The sequence below is a fragment of the Pteropus medius genome, unplaced genomic scaffold (genome assembly GCF_902729225.1).
Source record: "Pteropus medius unplaced genomic scaffold, Ma_sr-lr_union100, whole genome shotgun sequence".
NCBI lineage: Eukaryota > Metazoa > Chordata > Mammalia > Chiroptera > Pteropodidae > Pteropus > Pteropus medius.
The window spans coordinates 596,558-612,425 of NW_024352841.1; the positions used below are offsets into that span (position 1 = coordinate 596,558).

General features: G+C 37.7%; 1 protein-coding gene across 6 annotated transcripts in view; it reads left to right on the top strand.

The window, feature by feature from the left end:
- MTMR8 (myotubularin related protein 8) overlaps positions 1–15,868 on the top strand; it is a 142,406-nt gene that overhangs the window by 45,591 nt on the left and 80,947 nt on the right. For all 6 annotated transcript variants that reach the window (XM_039850250.1, XM_039850246.1, XM_039850247.1 and 3 more), the window contains 4 exons: positions 6,867–6,992; positions 8,137–8,186; positions 11,188–11,388; positions 13,688–13,816. In XM_039850250.1, coding sequence (XP_039706184.1) covers positions 6,867–6,992; positions 8,137–8,186; positions 11,188–11,388; positions 13,688–13,816 — 506 coding nt within the window. The remainder of the gene's footprint in view (positions 1–6,866; positions 6,993–8,136; positions 8,187–11,187; positions 11,389–13,687; positions 13,817–15,868) is intronic.

Consider the following 15,868-nt stretch of genomic DNA (forward strand, 5'->3'; position numbering starts at 1 on the left):
CTCTTTCTCTCTCATCATCTTATTTTTTTTTCCTCATGACAAAGGTTGTATCTGTACATTATCAAAGAAGTAAACATTTCAGAAATATATAACATCAAATGTAAATGTTCCCTTTAGTTTGCCCCACAGCATATACATCATTGTTAATAGTTTAAGGTGTATGCCTCTAGATCAGCACTATTTGAACTTTCTGTGATAGAAATGTTCTAGATCTATACTAATACAATAACTACTAGGCACATTTGGCAATTGTACATTCGAAATGTAGCTAGAGAGACATAAACTGAATTTTAAATTTTATTTAATCTTGGTGAACTTGAATTTAAATTGCCACTTTTAGCTAGTGACTACCATATTGGACAGTTCAGCTCTAGAGTTTTTCAACATATATACTTACATATTATTACTATTATTTTGTAAAAATGCTGTTTTACTGTGCATATTGTTTTGCATCTGACTTTTTATGCTTAATGTATGATGAACATTTTCCAGGTCATTTCAGTCAGCACTACTTCATTCTTTTCAATGACTGTATCATGTTCCAATTTGTGAATTTACCATAGTCCTCTCTTAATGGACAATTCAGTTATTCTCATTTTTTTGTTTGTTTGTTTTTCTTTGTTTTTTTTAAATGCAGGCATTATTGTACCAAATACTCTTGAATATATATCTTTATATGTGTGGACATTTTTTAGAAGTAGATTTTCTGAGTCAAAGAGTATGAATATTTCAAACTTTACTAGAAGTGGCCAAATTATCCTTCAAATAGGTCACATCAGTTTCCATTCCCATCAACAATGCCTAATTCTCTACATTGCCAGTAATGGTTATCATCAGTCTTTTTAATTTTTGCCAATAGGTGATGTATTTTATATCATGTTTTAATTTGAATTTCTTCAAACATTAGTGAAATAGAGCATCTTTTCCTATCCACCAGTGACTTTTCACTTTATTTGGACCCCTAAGGAAAATATAGTTGCTACTTTCAGGCCTCAGACACTACCTGAGATGTCTGGTTAACTGAGAAGTTAAAAAGGTTGGGAAACTTTTTTCCAGATATCTCTAACTCTTATATCACCTGCAACCTAACTATCCTTCTAGGAATATCATTTCTTTTGTACCTTCTACTATAAAGGTTACTTATTTTCCCACATCCCATGAATCACAGGGCCTATGGCAGGTATAGTATTTCCCTTACTCCTTAAAAAATTCCTTCTTCCTTTCTTGTCTATTTTACTTAGCTATACTTCTGTACCTCTCTTAGTTACTCTCTCTTCTCCATTAAGGACTTTGGGAATATCCTTACTACCTTTCTCTCCATCCTAATTCTTCCTCTCCTCCCAGGAGATTTGATTGTCCTTATACAATCTATTGACCACTTGGCACTGATAGTTCTTTGAGCTTTTATACTCCAGTTCTCACACTCTTACACCAGCTAGCCTGGTTCCTCTGTCCCATGGAGACCTATACACTTTTAACTCCTCTTTTTCCACCTTTTCCCCTATTCTTCCCTCTCTAGCCAAGACCTAGTAGTATAACACTTCATCTGTTCCAACTTGCCCCATATCCTTCCACTTTACCTGCCCTGCTAATCCAAGTCGTTCTCTACATTCTCTGCTCTTACACCTTGACTACTAAACATCGCTACAAAGAAATAAATCCCATAGCTATGTTAATTGGTATTATATAGGTTTATGTTCCATCATCTTAGCTGTAGTCCTGTAGTCTTAGGGCCACTTAGCAGTCACTTTGTGTCCCTGGTTGGGTACCAATTCTGTTCCACCAAGCAGCTATTCCTAATTTGTACCTGCTTTCAAGCTGGATACACCACTATTACTCCTGTCTCTATAAGTACATATTCGAAAATGCTTCCTTCTTCATGGAAGAATTAAGGTCATCTCTCATCTTCCACTAACTGTCATGACCAGCTTTTTCTTTTTTTAAAATTTTTCCTGGCTTTATTGAAATATAATAGACAATTAGTTGCTCATATTTACATTGTACAATTCAATGAGATTTTTTTTCAATTATAGGTGGTATACAATAATATACCAGTTTCAATTGTACAACCTAGTAATCAGAGATCCACATAACTCGCAAAACGATCATCCCACTGATTCTAGTACCCCTACATATTTATTACATTATTAATCATCATCCCACTGATTCTAGTACCCCTTACATATTTATTACATTATTAATCATCTTCTCCATGCTATACTCTACATCTCCAGGTCTATTCTGCAGCTATCCATTTGTACCTCTTAATCCCTTTGCCTTTTTTTCCCACCCTGCAACCTGCTTCCCATCTAGCAGCCCTCAAAGTATTCTCTGTAACTATGAGTCTATTACTGCTTTTTTTGTTGTTATTTGTTCCATAGATTCCACATGTACATGAAATCATGTGATACTTGTCCCTCTCTATCCTTCCCATTTCATTCAGTGCAATGCCCTCTAGGTCCATCAAGGCAATATCTTTCACCATCCCCTTCCTTTTAGTCTGTGTGTATCTTTTAATCTGAAGCGAGTCTCTTGTAGACAGCATATGTAGGGGTCATGTTTTCTTATTCATTTAGCCACTCTATCTTTTGGTTGGAGCACTAAATTATTTTCCATTTGAGGTACTTGTTGATAGGAATGTTGTTATTACCATTTTTTATTCCTGTTTTTGACGCATGTATTTTCTTCTTAAAGAAGTCCCTTCAAAATTTCTTGTAATACTGGCTAGGTGTTGATAAATTCTTTTAGATTATTTTTGTCTAGGAAGCTCATTATCTGTCCTTCAACTCTATATGATAGCTTTGCTGGATAAAGTATTCTTGGTTGTAGATCCTGGACTTTCATCACTTTGAATATTTTGTGCCAAGCCCTTCTGTCCCGCATAGTTTCTTTTGAGAAATCAGCTGCCAATCTTATGGGTGCTCCCTTGTAACTAATTGCTTTTCTCTTGCTACTTTTAAGATTCTCTCTTTGTATTTAACCTTTGACATTTTCATTATGATGTGTCTTGATGTGGGCCTCCTTGGGTTCCTCTTTCTTTGGACTCTCTGAGGTTCCTGGGATTGTATGTTTACTTCCTTCACCAGGTTACATCATTATTTCTTCAAATAGCTCTTCAACATCTTATTTTCCTTGGATACCTCTATGACATGATAATTTTTACATTTAGTAGTGTCCCATAGGCTCCTTACATTATTATTATAGTCTTGGCTTCTTTTTCCTTGCCATTATGAGTGAGTGTCCTTGGCTCCCCCATCCTCTGTATCAGTGGTTCGATCCTCTTCTTTATCCACTCTGTTTTTTCCATCTAATATACTCTTCATCTCAGATAATGTGTTCTTCATTTCTGACCGTTTCTCTTTTATGATTTCCATTTCCATTTTTATGTTTTTTATCTCTTTGTAAAAGTTCTCACTGAATTCATCTATACTTCCCCTAAGTTTATTGAGCATCTTTATAACCAGGTGTTTCGAACTCTGCATCTGTTAGATTGCTTGACTTCATTCTTGCTGGATCTCTGTTCTGTTCTCTCATATGGTTTCTGTTTCTTTGTCTTCCCATTTTGGCTGACTTTCTGCGTCTTTTTCTATGTACTAAGCAAGGCTCTTAAGTCTCCCGCTCTTACTAGCGTGGCTTTGTTTGGTATGTGACCAGTAGCACAGTCCTTAGAGGGGTTCAGCTGCAGGATAAGGTTAGCCTCAGCCTATACCACTCCCGGTCTACCTGTTAAGATTCAGCAAGCAATCCGCAGATGCGGTGCATATAGTTGCCTCAAAAGGCCACACCAGAAACCAAGGCCAGCTGACAGTAGTGTGAGTCTTGGCTCCGCTCAGCAAGTAGCACCTGACTCTCCAAGGATACACCTGTATGTGGCTTGGGACAGGCCGTGTGTTGGGGAAGGTGGAGTTTCAGGGAATCCTCCTGGTGGAGCGACCTCTGTTTTCCAGTTTGATGATGTGTCAGCTTTGGCGGTGCTGCATCCACACACTGGGAAGGGAGAAGGTTCACAGAGGAACAATGGATACCGCCGGCACTTCTATCCAGGAGAGACCCTAGCCTGTGGCCCTCACTCCGAAAACTCATGTTCCCCTGTAAATCCCTGGTGCCCACCTCACAGCCGAACTTGCAGTGTTGCTCAGAGTAAGCAGGTCCGTCACTGTGAAAGTTTGCTCATGGACATGGCCCCTTTAAGAGGTGCCTGCAGCTGCCACTGCTATGGCCTCCGTCCCATTCAGCTGCTGGGGACTGGGCAGCCTCATGTCCTCGCCCTGTCCTACCTCCTCCCGTTGCAGGGTGATTTCTTATTTCTCTCCCTAGTTGTAGGGCTTTTTCATCTAGATCCCAGGCGACTTTCCTTGCTGTTTGCTCTGTGATTCTGTCACAACTTTGAATTGCTCGCAAGAGGGATGAACAAAGCCTCTATCATCTGCGCCACATTTTTCTCCCATTTACCAGCTTTTTTGGGTCTCCTTGCTGTCTTGGAAAACGGTGCCCTATCTTTTGTGTAAGACTAAGCCCTTTACCTGTATTTCAAATCTCATTTCCTACTCCTTCTAGGAACCTCTTTCTCCTATATTTTCAACCTAATCCTTTCAGCTGGCTTCATCCCTCAGAAATATGCTCAAATACTTTCTCATTCCTAAAGAAAAAGTACTTTTCTTATCCTATTCTAGCTAGTGTCCTCTTTCCTCTTGGTTAGAGCTTTCTTGAAAGTAGTTGACCTTCCCTATGAGCACTTCCTCACCTCCCTTTACTCCAGTTCACTGTGATCCGATTTCTGTATACCATTACTACTAGTGCTCTTGCTGAGGTCACTAATGACCCCTTACTTGTCAAATCTAAGGGTCACTCTTTAATCTTTGTTCTGTTTTGACCTCTTTGCTGTATTTGGCACTGTTAACCCTTTCTCTTTGAACCATTTTTGTAGTCCTGGCTTTAAAGCAACTACTCCTTCATGGTTCTCTTTCTACCTTTCAAGATGCTTTTTCACAAGCTGACTCCTATAATATCCCCTCTTCCTCTACTTTTCCTTTAAAAGTCACTGCTTTTTCAGGTCTTTCCTCTTCTTACTTTGGTCTCTGCCTGGACAGCACCATTCATGCCCAGGGTTTCCACTACCATCTCTGTTCATACAGTGATCAAGTCTACACTCTGGCCCAGCTTCCTCCCTTTTCTGGGCTTCAGACCCACACATGCAATTTTCCACTCTGTTCTCCATTGGATGTTCCTCAACTACCTCAGACTCACCATGGCCCAAACTGAAATCTTCTTACCTGTTTCCAACATCAACTAAAACTTGTTTCCTCTTCTATGTTCACTATTCAGATTCATGGCGCTATCATTCACTGAGTTACTAAGCCACACATTTCAGAGTCATCTTTGATTCCTCTCCTTCATCCCATCTCCATTTTCATTCTTAACATCCCTCTTCTCCTTTTCAGCCCTACTACTACTACCTTAGTTCAAGCCCTCATTGCCTTTCACAATTTTAGTAGCACTCTGACTGATCTTCCTAATTCCAAACTCATGTCCTCGCTATCCATTCTCTTTATTGTCACCATAGTGAGCACATCTTATCATGGCATTCCTCTGTTTTTAACACCTCGGTGGCTCCCCTTTACACCAGATAAAATGCACACTTGTCAGTCTGACCCTTGCCCTTCTGGGCAGGCCTGTCTCTCCTCACTCCTTCACTCCCAGCTTAGCCTCAGACATTACCAAGGTAACTAAGAGTTCTTCACCTATGTCATACCTCATTGCCTTTCTACATGTTGTTGTGTTGTACCCCCTGCCTGGAATGTCTTTTCCTCATCCATCTGACAAATGCCTAATCATTTGATAAGCCTACTTCAGTTGTCTCCTCTTTGGTTATTTTGTGTCTTTGTTGTACCTGGTGTGTATACTTTTATTGTTTTAGTTATCATTGGTTTGTAGTTGTTCATGTAAGTGTTTGTCTTCTTTGTATCTCCAGTACATACCATAGTATTTCTTGTATAGTCACTCAGTAATTATTAGCTAGGTGGGTGGATGAATAAATGTGTAATAAATTAATTTCATTCTCCTTCCTCACCTGAGGAAATGTTACTCTTAAAGGCTCAGGATTTCCTGGTTCCTTCAAAAGGATATAGTTATTATACATTACACTATAGCAACAGTTGTTTCACTGTATTGTATTTATTTGTTTACATTTGCTCACCCTAGTTTATGAACTCCATGAAGGCAGAAACTGTGTCATGTCTTTGTATCTATAATTTCTAACCACATACTTGGCACAGAGAGATACGATACGTTATTAAGTGTTAGAATGAATAAATGAATGCTCCATATCTATCAATTGTCAAATTGCCAAGACTGGGTAACTGCCTAGACCTTACATCATTCTGAAAGTACGGAAACTGACCTAAGACAGATAAACCTCTCTATCTTATGTCAAAAGGATTTAAGTTAGTAAGATTAAATGTCTACAGACTCCAGAGGAAATCATTGTCAAGTCTGGGGTTGGAATGCAGGACTGTCCTATCTGTGTTTTGGGGCAGAATTCTTCCTCTTGCCCACCCTTCTCTCTCAGAGTTGATTCTTGTCTTCTTCAGAGGTTTTGGGAATTTAGAACTTTCTTTTCTTTTTACCCTGACTCATATATTGTTTGTTTGATTTTATTCTCCTGTTAGGTAAACTCTCCTTCTCCTGTTGCATGCCTTTATTTTCTTTTTCATTACCCACAGAGGATACTGATATTATGAGAAAAAAAATAATATAGTCCAGTAAGACCAGGTTCTCTGTATTGTAGGCATTTGGCAACCCTATTTATTAACCCAATATACTATGCAAAATGTGTTTATGCTACTTTTTGCCTCTTGTCTTCACAGGCAGTGAAGGGAGAAAAGGCTAGTGTTTTAGTCCACTGTTCTGATGGGTGGGACCGCACAGCACAAGTCTGCTCTGTGGCTAGCATTCTCCTAGATCCATTTTACAGGACATTCAAAGGTCTCATGGTAAGAGAGTAAGCAATAGTATTTTACTTTGCATGAGTGATAGATTGTGGATAAATCAAAAAGAACTCTCAACCAACTTGTTTTCTACAAGAAGGTGTTCCAAATCTACAAAAGTGGCCCTGTTTTTCAGTTTAGCTTCTTTCTACTAAATTAGGCATTTACAGTCTATATACTTTCTGATGTACATTCTTACCTATCAGAAGGTAAGTTGTATTGATAGATGTAATAAAATGCTGTAAAGGGTAGGAGAGACTCAAAAAGTTTGCAGAGCAGAGTGGATGGATGACTATCAAATAGACTGTCTCATGGGTTCATCATCTTCAACATGTCAGCCATTTGGATGTCAGACTCATGATTATTTTTTGATGCTGAATCCAAGGCTTCTTAGGTGATCTTCCTAAAAAAAGAACACATCGGAGTTTAGCCTCATTATTTGGAAATGCCTTTTTTTTTTAAGTGGTTGAAAATAGGTTTGTACCAAGATTTGTTCTTGGTATAAACCCAAGCACTGATTTTGGAGTTCTGCTTCTTAATAGGTTGAATTTAATATCATGTTTATCAGGTTTGCATTTAGCTATGGCTCAAATGGCTTGTCACACATCATGTAAAGGCTAAAAGAAATCCGACACTGGATACAAGTCCAGTATAATTTCTCCTGAGAGCATTTGAAATTTGAAGGTGGCCTGTATAGGCCTTTAAAGGAAGGCACATTTGTTTATTATCCACTTCTTCCACTAGACTACAGAAGAGCCTTGTCTATATTATTCACTGTTGAATCCTCAAAGTAAATGCATATTTTTTGGTTGAATGAATGAATATTTATAGATATGTTGGTAATTAGAAGGAAAGAATTTGGGGATGTTTTCTATTATATTTTAAAGTAGAAAAGGAGATAGTCTGTTGGTGAATGAGAGTGTTGTGTAAGGGAGGTTTAAAATCAACCTGTGTGAATTAAAATTGGAAGTAATAGTCTTCTTAAGAAGACTATTTTGACTCAGTTATCATTTGGAAAATTTATTTATTATCAGCCCATCTCAAACTTGTACAACATCCATTTCAGGAAAGTGTTTTGATATTTTTATATGTATGGTTAATTCATTTTATGATGTCTAATGCAAACTTTTCTTTTTGTATAAAAATGAAGATTCTGATAGAGAAAGAATGGATATCCATGGGCCACAAGTTCTCCCAAAGGTAAAAATATCCTCACTTTAAAGGAGGCGGTCATTAAGGTGAGGTTTATCGAAACCCAGTATGTTCCTGTGTATGAAGGAACAGTGAGTTAAACATGGTATAAATCTCTTTTCATCAGGAAACAAGTATTCCAGACACTATGCTAGGGTACTAGGGTTACAAAGGTATATCTCTGCCTTCGAAGTGTGCAAATGATTATTTCAAGTTGTTAAATGTTTCAGGGAAGAACAAGGCATCACAGGACACAAAGAATAAAGTGCTTATATCTGCTTGAAGAAGTCAGGATAGGTGTTCAGGAATAGGCAGCATTTAAAGATGAATTTTTGGGAATGGATAGGAGATTGCTAGACAGAATAGTGGGATGAGGAGGGCATTCAGGCAGAGAGAATAATACATAAGACAATGCACCTTTTAACCTTTTGTAAGGAAAAAGACAGATGCTTTTTCCTGTTCTTTAGTAAGGAAGGGGTGGTGCCAGGGTTTGCATTCATCTAGTGTGTGCTATGAGCCTAACAGCCTCTCTGAGGCTTTACCTATGTTATCAGAACAATCCATGAATATTTACCAAATACCTAACAATGTGCTGTATACTATATCAGACACTGAGCCAGTACCAAAGACACATAAAATGTTTTACTCTCAGAGAAATTATAATTCAGGTCATATTCTCCTCCATTGGTGTATATCTATTTAATTTCATTTGGTTGCCACTCTCTAGCAATTTGGGTCCATCTATTCATTCTTCCTTTATCAACAAACATTGGGCCAGACAGTATGCCTGGTTTTAAGAAGACTATTTTGACTCAGATATGGTCTCTGAAAATCAATGATGACAGTATATTATAATAAGTGCTAAGACAAAGGTAAATATAAACAAAAGAACCTAACCCATACTGGGACAAAGAAGGCTACCTGAAATTAGTGACACTTTAGAACATTAAAGAATATAAGATTAAAGATTTGAGACAGTGAGTGTTTGGTAGAATAAGGCTCCTGAGGAGAAAAGAAGTAAAAGCTACAGTTCACATGAAAAGACTAGCATGAGCTATTACTAAGAACACCTCTTCCATGAAGACTGGATAGAAAGACAGGCAGTGAAGGAACTAAGCGTGTGAGTGTCAGAGACAGCAGTTAGTTATTTTTACTTGATGGCCTTGGTCTTTTCCAGTGATACTGTAGACACCAGTTTCAAAAAAAGTTAGGGGTTTGAGACGATAGCTTAAAATTTGTAACTGCTGTAAGGATGATGGGAAAACAGTATCAAGGACATACATAAAGATTATTTGAGAGCAATTGAGTTCTAACTGAATTCAGAGACTTAATTTTATTTTTTATTTTTTCCCCTCTTTAATCCCCCACCACACTTCCACCCCTGACCTATGGATGTTGCTGTTTCCCCTTAAGAACTGGATCTCTGAAGTCGGGGCATCTCCTCCCACATGCTACCAGCATGTACCCGGGGCCTGGTGCACCTGGGGGGCCTGGTGCACCTGGGGTATGGTCTGTGGCTCCACGTGAGTTGCGAACTCAGGACCTTCTGCATGTAAAGCAGATGTGCTAACCACTACACTATGGAGCCACCCCCGGAGACTTAATTTTAAATGGCATCAGTTTGCATGGTTTTACAATATTCTCAAGCAGCATCCATCATTTAGGATCTGTGAGCAGAGAACATAGCTTTTTCAGTTCATCTGTAGTTGGATTTTGAAGGAGAATAATGACAATAAAGATCAGAAAGTTAGAGAAAATGGAGAAAGAATGGTTGATGGGACAGACCATATAGTATAGGCTGGATAAGTACAAAAGGGAAGGAATCTGGCAGATTGAGAGGTTCAGAGATGAGGACTGGAGGAGGTGAGATGAGCAGCCTTTGGAAATATATGGTGGTCAGAGTAGGATATTGAGATTAAAATTTCAAAATGGAGCACAAACCTCTAGGTAACTTCAAGAGCCAGCTTATGGTCATGGATATGGGAGACTGATAGTAGAGATAAAGATCCATGAAGATAATTGGATTTGAGTTAGTTAAGGAACCCTCTAAGCCAGTGTAGGTCATCTGCATTGACTCCAAATATGACTTAAGACAGGAGTCAGAATCTTCAGAAAACTTGGAGAAGTGACTCAGAGATTGGTAGGAGACAACACTGAGGAAGGGCAAGTTAGTATAAGGTAAATAACGTGACCCATAATGGAAGTGGTTTTAAGAGAGTGAAAGAAATAATAGAAAGCAGTGGTAGGAACAAAGAGAAAGCTGATCCCACCTCTGCCCTGTTTGAGGGTTATGATATTTGGAGAGTAGAATGGTGGGCATTTTCCATTTGATTTGGGCCCCAGGGAGAGCTGGTGTCCTTGTTGAGACATATTTTTGTTAAATCAGAAGGTAGAACATACAATGTAGAAGCTGAGGATGCTGTTTTTGTTTCCAGTAGAATAGGGTTCCCAGTGAATGGTAAGAGTTGGTAAAAAGGGCATCATGGGGGAGGCATTAAACAATTCTAGGATGAGGTTTGTTCATTTAGTAAATGTTTATTAAATACTTATTTTGTGTTAAGAACTGTACAGTAAACAACATAGATCTAGTTCTTACCCAGAATTAAAAGTGGCTATTTAAATTTAAATTTAAATTAAGTACTACAGTTAAAAATTTGGTTCCTTAATCACAAAAGCTGCATTTTAAGTGCTTAATAGTTAGTGACTACCATATTAGACAATAGATATATGGAACATTCTGTCATTGCAGAAAGTTCTATTGTAGAGAGGGTATAAGAGGAGTTAGAATAGATGATCAAAAGGTTTACAATCTGGATGATGGTGAAGGATGACAGTGGCTAATAGGTCTGTTGAGATTAGCAAGTATTGAATTCCAGGTGGCATTTTAGCATGAGGTGTTTATTTGCTAATGCCAACAGAGACCAAAGGTAATCTTATTATAGCCTGTTCCAAACAGCATAATCCTTGTTGTTAACTGTTGTCTTTCTTTACCTTTATTTGCATCTCTCAGATGTGGCCATCTCAATGGGGACTCTAAAGAAGTATCTCCTGTCTTCACTCAGTTCCTAGACTGTATCTGGCAGTTAATGGAACAATTTCCTTGTGCCTTTGAGTTTAATGAAATCTTCCTGCTGGAGATCCATGATCATGTTTTTTCTTGCCAGTTTGGGAACTTCCTTGGAAACTGCCAGAAGGATCGGGAAGATCTAAGGTAAATTCAGTTTGTGAGAAAATATTGACTAGGGAGAGGGGGTCAGTGCAAAAGGAATGTACCCACCACCCTGAATTTTGGACAGCAGTTTAGGAAAGGGGAGGAATGACAACAGTAAAAATAACTTTTGAAGCATAAAGCACTCAGTGTTTGTGTGGGAATTACTCAGAACCTCAGATTCCTAATTGGTAAAACAGATACTAATACCTACATTTTGGAGCTATCATGAAGAACCAATAAAAAATGGATGTGCAAGGACTTTGTAAAGAATCAATTACTGTGTAGGACTGAGTAGTTATTATCTGCAGGCCTTCATCACTCGTATCAGAGACCACAAAATGGCAGCTCATAATCCAAATAAACCTGGCTCAACAGGTATGCTTTGTTCAGTCTGTGGAATATTTTTTAAACTATGAATTAGTTGTCAACATTTTAATATCAGGTTATTTCACATAAAAATATAGTTATTTTAGGACTTTGTCCTAAATAGAAAAGCAGTTTTGCCAAGATATTCTGAAACATCAAAAGCTCTGGCAACACTGGACCTGTGTTTTCTCATGGCCATAATCAACTAGAGCTGAATAGTAGATGCTTAACTTGGATGAGGCACTCACTCTTGTTTGTTTGCCACAGCTCTCACCACTCCCTATAGTTTATTCTCAACCAATTTCTAATGTTATCTTCCTAGCTCCTGTAGATAGTTGGATTTGTACCCGACTTAAACTCTAATATCCCCACAATATCCAAAGCATAAATGCTTTTTGAGGTTGACATGATAGAGTTGCTGTTAGCAGTGTTCTTGTTTTAGAGATAAAGAAATAGACAGGGAAGTAGCTATCTCACAACCCACTCTTCATTCACAGCTGTTGATTGAATAGCAGTTAGCTCAAGTTCTCAGGCCCTTCTATGACATATCCTGGATGAAATCACCTCTCTATCTCTTCCTTTTGCAACCAGACATTTCTTACCCTCTCCCCAAATGCTTTTAGACACATTCATTCTGTCTAGGCATTAAAACCTAAGATATTTTCCATATTCCTTTTCCACCTCTTAAAATGAGGCTAATATATCCTAGACCCATTCCCCATACAAATCTGAATCTCCATGTAAAAGTACAAAAGTTGAAAAATTTAACACATTAAAATAGTGATTACTTAAAATAAACAGAAGTATCATTCATTCATGAAAGAAAAAGCATCGGTTCTAGAATCAGACCTAGGTTCAGATTTTGACTGTGTTACCTGTACTAGCAATGTGAACTTTAGCAAATTAATTATCTCGTTTTCCTATTACTGAATTGGGAATAAAATATCATAAAATTTAATGAGGTATTTTAGATAGAGTCCAGAACAGTGTTTGACACATAGTAAATACTCGATAAATATTAGTTACCTTACCTCTGCAAGATTTTTTTTTTTAACTAACAACAAATGAGAGACATATACAGGGCCTTTGACTTTACTGGAATGGTCTGAGGTTTAGAAAAGTTACAAGACTACAATTTTAGGTCCTACCACCCATGCTACTCCTCTTTGTTCTCTTTCTTGAAACAATGTGTGCAAATGACCTTCCCATGCATGATTACACAGGAGTTCTTGTTGGGGACCAGTGGGGACCCCCGCTTTTTGAGGCTACTTTGCTTGGTGAGCAAGGTCCTGTGGTCTCAACGAACACATGAGAATTAGTCTTACGATACAAATTTCACAGTCTTTAGTTGCCCACCTAGGATAACTCACAAATATTTGCCGATATAAATTACCAATTGTCTTTCTCCGTCTTAAACCTTCTGGGAGGAAGAGAAGCTGGCTTGAAATAAAATGAAGTATAGAAAAACCAGAAATTCACCCTCTAGGCTGTCTGTTAACTTACCAAAATTTTAAAAACAATTCCAGATTTTCAAAAAATGGAAAGGTGATAAATTTATAGAATCCTACATTCATAATAGACCTTAGGGGTCATATTATATGAATGAGAAGACAGGCCCAGAAAAAGCTAGGATTATTACTAAGATCACATAGCTACTCCACAGCAGAAGGCTTATTAGCATCTCCTGCTCTCTAGTGTGGAACTGTCTAACTTCTGATTCATTTTAAAAATGGATAAATCGAAGTCAGATAATTCATTATACTATCAATGCTCATTAGCCACTTATTTCATTTTCTTTCTATTATATCTTGTCGCTCTGTCTTGAGTTGGGTTACTTGTTAGTAAAATTTGGCTGATTATCAAGTTCAGCAGAACTATTGAGATTACTTGCTTGCTGCTTTTAATTTTTTGGCTTTTTTTTCTTTTTCAACAGAGTCTATGAGAAAACCCATTCTCTGTGGCCGTTCTTGGTTCAGAGGAAACCAGACTTCAGGAACCCTCTCTATAAAGGCTTCACTATGTATGGGGTGCTCAGTCCTAGTACTGTGCCCTACAACATTCAGTAAGTTCTTAGAGTGTCTCTTCCTTTCTTACAGGAAGCTCTAGGGCGTCAGCTGCTTTGCCTCTCCTTATATAACTGTCATCATCTCCACAAGCCTAACTGTGGAGTATGACACTCTCTCCAGATCACCCATTCCTTGCTACATCTGAAAACAAGACCACACTCCTTTCAGGTTTCAGGGCTTGCTTAGGGAAATAAATGGGAAATAATAGTTTATTTATAGTAGTACAACCAGTCAGGATATAGGTTGCTTCATTCCTCTTGATCTTTGTTTATATCTTCCTCTTCTTTCCCATCCTTTTCCCCAACATAGAGAAGGAAAGACAGAAATGGGAAGTGTTGGTATTGTTCATTATACTTTTCCAAAAGAGTATAAATACAGGCTGCTGTTCTCACTGACCACAACTTAATGAAGTACGAGACAGAGCATAATGTTTATTAGCTCGAATAGTTTATTCAGCGTATTCCTTAGGATTTTGTATATGTAAGATCATGTTGTTTCTGAATAGAGATTGTCTTATTATTCCTTTCCAATTTGGATACCTTTTATTTTTTTTTGCAAAATAGCCTTCTTTAGAACTTCCCAGAGTATTCTTTTTTAATTTCATATGGCTTCTTTGATTAGTTGATTGGTTAAGCATGTGTTGCTTAATTTGCACACACTTGTGAATTCTCCACTTTTCTTTTTGTTATTGTAATTGATTTCTAACTTTATTCCATTGTGGTCAGAATACATACTTTGAATTTCAGACTTTTAAAATTTATTAAGACTGTTTTAAAACCTTACATGTTATGTCCTGGAGAATATCTATTTTGCAAATGATGTGTAATCATTTAAGAAGAATATGTGCTTTGCTGTGTTTAGGTATAGTGTTCTATAAATGTCTCATAGTCTAGTGAGTATTAATATTGTTCAAGTCCTCTATTATCTTTTTTTTAAATGTATTTTTAATTATTTTTGTGACATTGTTTAACAAAATCCAGTAAGATTCAGGTGTACAATTCAATAATAAAGCATATATATATATATTGCATTGTGTTCCTCTCCCATAGTTAGATTTCTTTCTGTTACCACATATTTGACCCCTTTTACCCCACCTACCACCCTGCTCCCCCACCCTCTAGTAACCACTAGTCTGTGGTCCATGTCCATGAGTCTGTCTGTCCTGTTCACTTCTTGCTTTTAGGTTTATATCCCACATATAGATGACATCACGCGGTTTTCAACTTTTTCTGTCTGGCTTATTTTGCTTAGCAAGATTATCTCAAGGTCCATGCATGTTGTCACAAATGGCAATATTTCGTCTCTTCTTATGACCGAGTAACATTTCATTGTATATAGGTACCACAGCTTCTTTATCCAGTCATCTATCGTAGGACATTTCGGTTGCTTCCATGTCCTGGCCACTATGAATAATGCTGCTATGAACATTGGTGCGCAAATATCTTTTTGGATATGAGTTTTCAAGTCTTTGGGATAAATACCCAGTAGAGGGATTGCTGGATCATATGGTAGATCAATTCTTAGTTTTTTGAGGAACCTCCATACTGTTTTCCATACCGGCTGTACCAGTTTGCAGTACCACCAACAATGTATGAGGGTTCCTTGTTTTCTGCATTCTCTCCAACACTTATTACTTGTCCTGTTGATAACAGCTATTCTAACAGGTGTGAGATGGTATTGCATTGTGGTTTTGATTAGCATTTCGCTGAGAGCTAGCTATATTCAGCCTCTTTTCATACGTGTGTTGGCTATTTGTATTTCTTCTTGAGTGAAGGGTCTGTTCAGGTCCTCTGCTCATTTTTTGACTGGATTGTTTGTTGTTGTTATTGAATTGTGTGACTTCTTTATATATTTTGAATGTTAGGCCCTTATTGGAGGCATTTCTTGCAAATATATTTTTCCATTCAGATGTTTATCTCTTTACCTTGTAGATGGTTTCTTTTGCTGTGCAGAAGCTTTTTAGTTTGATGTAGTCCCATTCATTTATTTTAGCTTCTATTTCCCTTGCCATTGAGGTCAAATTCATAAAATAGTTCAAGGTCCTTGAG